The sequence below is a fragment of the Dendropsophus ebraccatus genome, chromosome 9 (assembly GCF_027789765.1).
Source record: "Dendropsophus ebraccatus isolate aDenEbr1 chromosome 9, aDenEbr1.pat, whole genome shotgun sequence".
NCBI classification, from domain to species: Eukaryota; Metazoa; Chordata; class Amphibia; order Anura; family Hylidae; genus Dendropsophus; species Dendropsophus ebraccatus.
In genome coordinates, this window is record NC_091462.1 from 10,212,389 (window position 1) to 10,214,738 (window position 2,350).

At 48.2% G+C, this 2,350-nt stretch overlaps 1 protein-coding gene across 2 annotated transcripts in view; it reads right to left on the reverse strand.

Moving 5' to 3' along the window:
• The window catches only part of DPP10 (dipeptidyl peptidase like 10), a 115,836-nt gene extending 115,252 nt beyond the window's left edge, over positions 1–584 (reverse strand). For both annotated transcript variants that reach the window (XR_011364657.1, XM_069985055.1), the window contains exon 1: positions 302–584. Coding sequence is in view for 1 of the 2 variants with exons in the window: in XM_069985055.1 (XP_069841156.1) it covers positions 302–358 (57 nt within the window). In the remaining variant the exon portion in view is untranslated. The remainder of the gene's footprint in view (positions 1–301) is intronic.
• Positions 585–2,350: the final 1,766 nt, after the last annotated feature.

Sequence of the window (2,350 nt, forward strand, 5' to 3'; positions counted from 1 at the left end):
AGATAGATAGATAGATAGATAGATAGATAGATAGGAGATAGATAGATAGATAGATAGATAGATAGATAGATAGATAACAGACAGGCAGAGCTGTGGGATGGAGCCCCTGGAGACAGCTGTGTGATCCTGTGTTGTGGGGTCTCCTGGGCGGGGGAGGGGAGGATGCTGCCATGGTGGTGGTGGTGATGATGATGATGATGGTGGAGGCAGCCGCGGACTCCTGATGCCGGTGCTGTGTATCTGCAGTCGTGGGGCTCCCCCTAGCTCTAGGATGCTGAGGGTAGTAGTAGTGTCGGGTTACCTGCTCCTGGGGGGGGTTGGCCCTGCTCATAGCTGGCTGCTCCTTCATGGCTGTCATTGTGCGGGTGAGGAGAAGCTTCTGGGTCTGGTCCCTCTGGGTGTCCGTGTCACATCCAGGTCCCGATCATCCCCCAGGGACGGGCAGAGGGTGCGGGCGATGGCTCCGGGGGGCTCTGCAGTCAGGTGCCAGTGTGGGGAACCCTGGGGATAATCTGCAGCATTCTGCAGCACGTCACATCCAGCCGCTGTCATCCACAGCCTGACACTGACTGCTCAGCCTCCCCTCCTCCTCCTCCTACAAGATGCTGAGCCCCTCCCCCCGGCGTGACGCCTCAGCCTCCTCACTGCCTCAGTGTACGGCACCTGCTGGATACCGAGACAGTATACACTATGTACCCGCCAGTATACACTATATACACACCAGTATACACTATATACCCGCCAGTATACACTATGTACCCGCCAGTATACACTATATACCCGCCAGTATACACTATGTACACACCAGTATACACTATATACCCGCCAGTATACACTATGTACCCGCCAGTATACACTATGTACCCGCCAGTATACACTATATACCCGCCAGTATACACTATATACCCGCCAGTATACACTATGTACCCGCCAGTATACACTATGTACCCGCCAGTATACACTATGTACCCGCCAGGATACACTATATACCCGCCAGTATACACTATGTACCCGCCAGTATACACTATGTACCCGCCAGTATACACTATGTACCCGCCAGGATACACTATATACCCGCCAGTATACACTATATACCCGCCAGTATACACTATATACCCGCCAGGATACACTATATACCCGCCAGTATACACTATATACCCGCCAGTATACACTATATACCCGCCAGTATACACTATATACACACCAGGATACACTATATACCCGCCAGTATACACTATATACCCGCCAGTATACGGCACCTGCTGGATACCGAGACAGTATACACTATGTACCCGCCAGTATACACTATATACCCGCCAGGATACACTATATACCCGCCAGTATACACTATATACCCGCCAGTATACACTATATACACGCCAGTATACACTATATACCCGCCAGTATACACTATATACCCGCCAGTATACACTATATACCCGCCAGTATACACTATATACCCGCCAGTATACACTATGTACCCGCCAGTATACACTATATACCCGCCAGTATACACTATATACACACCAGTATACACTATATACACACCAGTATACGGCACCTGCTGGATACCGAGACAGTATACACTATGTACCCGCCAGTATACACTATATACCCGCCAGTATACACTATATACCCGCCAGTATACACTATATACCCGCCAGTATACACTATATACCCGCCAGTATACACTATGTACCCGCCAGTATACACTATATACACGCCAGTATACACTATATACCCGCCAGTATACACTATATACCCGCCAGTATACACTATATACACACCAGTATACACTATATACACACCAGTATACGGCACCTGCTGGATACCGAGACAGTATACACTATGTACGCGCCAGTATACACTATATGCACACCAGTATACGGCACCTGCTGGATACCGAGACAGTATACACTATGTACCCGCCAGTATACACTATATACACACCAGTATACGGCACTTGCTGGATACCGAGACAGTATACACTATGTACCCGCCAGTATACACTATATACACACCAGTATACGGCACCTGCTGGATACACAGACAGTATACACTATATACCCGCCAGGATACACTATATACACACCAGTATACACTATATACCCGCCAGTATACACTATATACACACCAGTATACACTATATACACACCAGTATACACTATATACCCGCCAGTATACACTATGTACCCGCCAGTATACACTATATACACACCAGGATACACTATATACCCGCCAGTATACACTATATACCCGCCAGGATACACTATATACCCGCCAGGATACACTATATACCCGCCAGGATACACTATATACCCGCCAGGATACACTATATACACACCAGTAT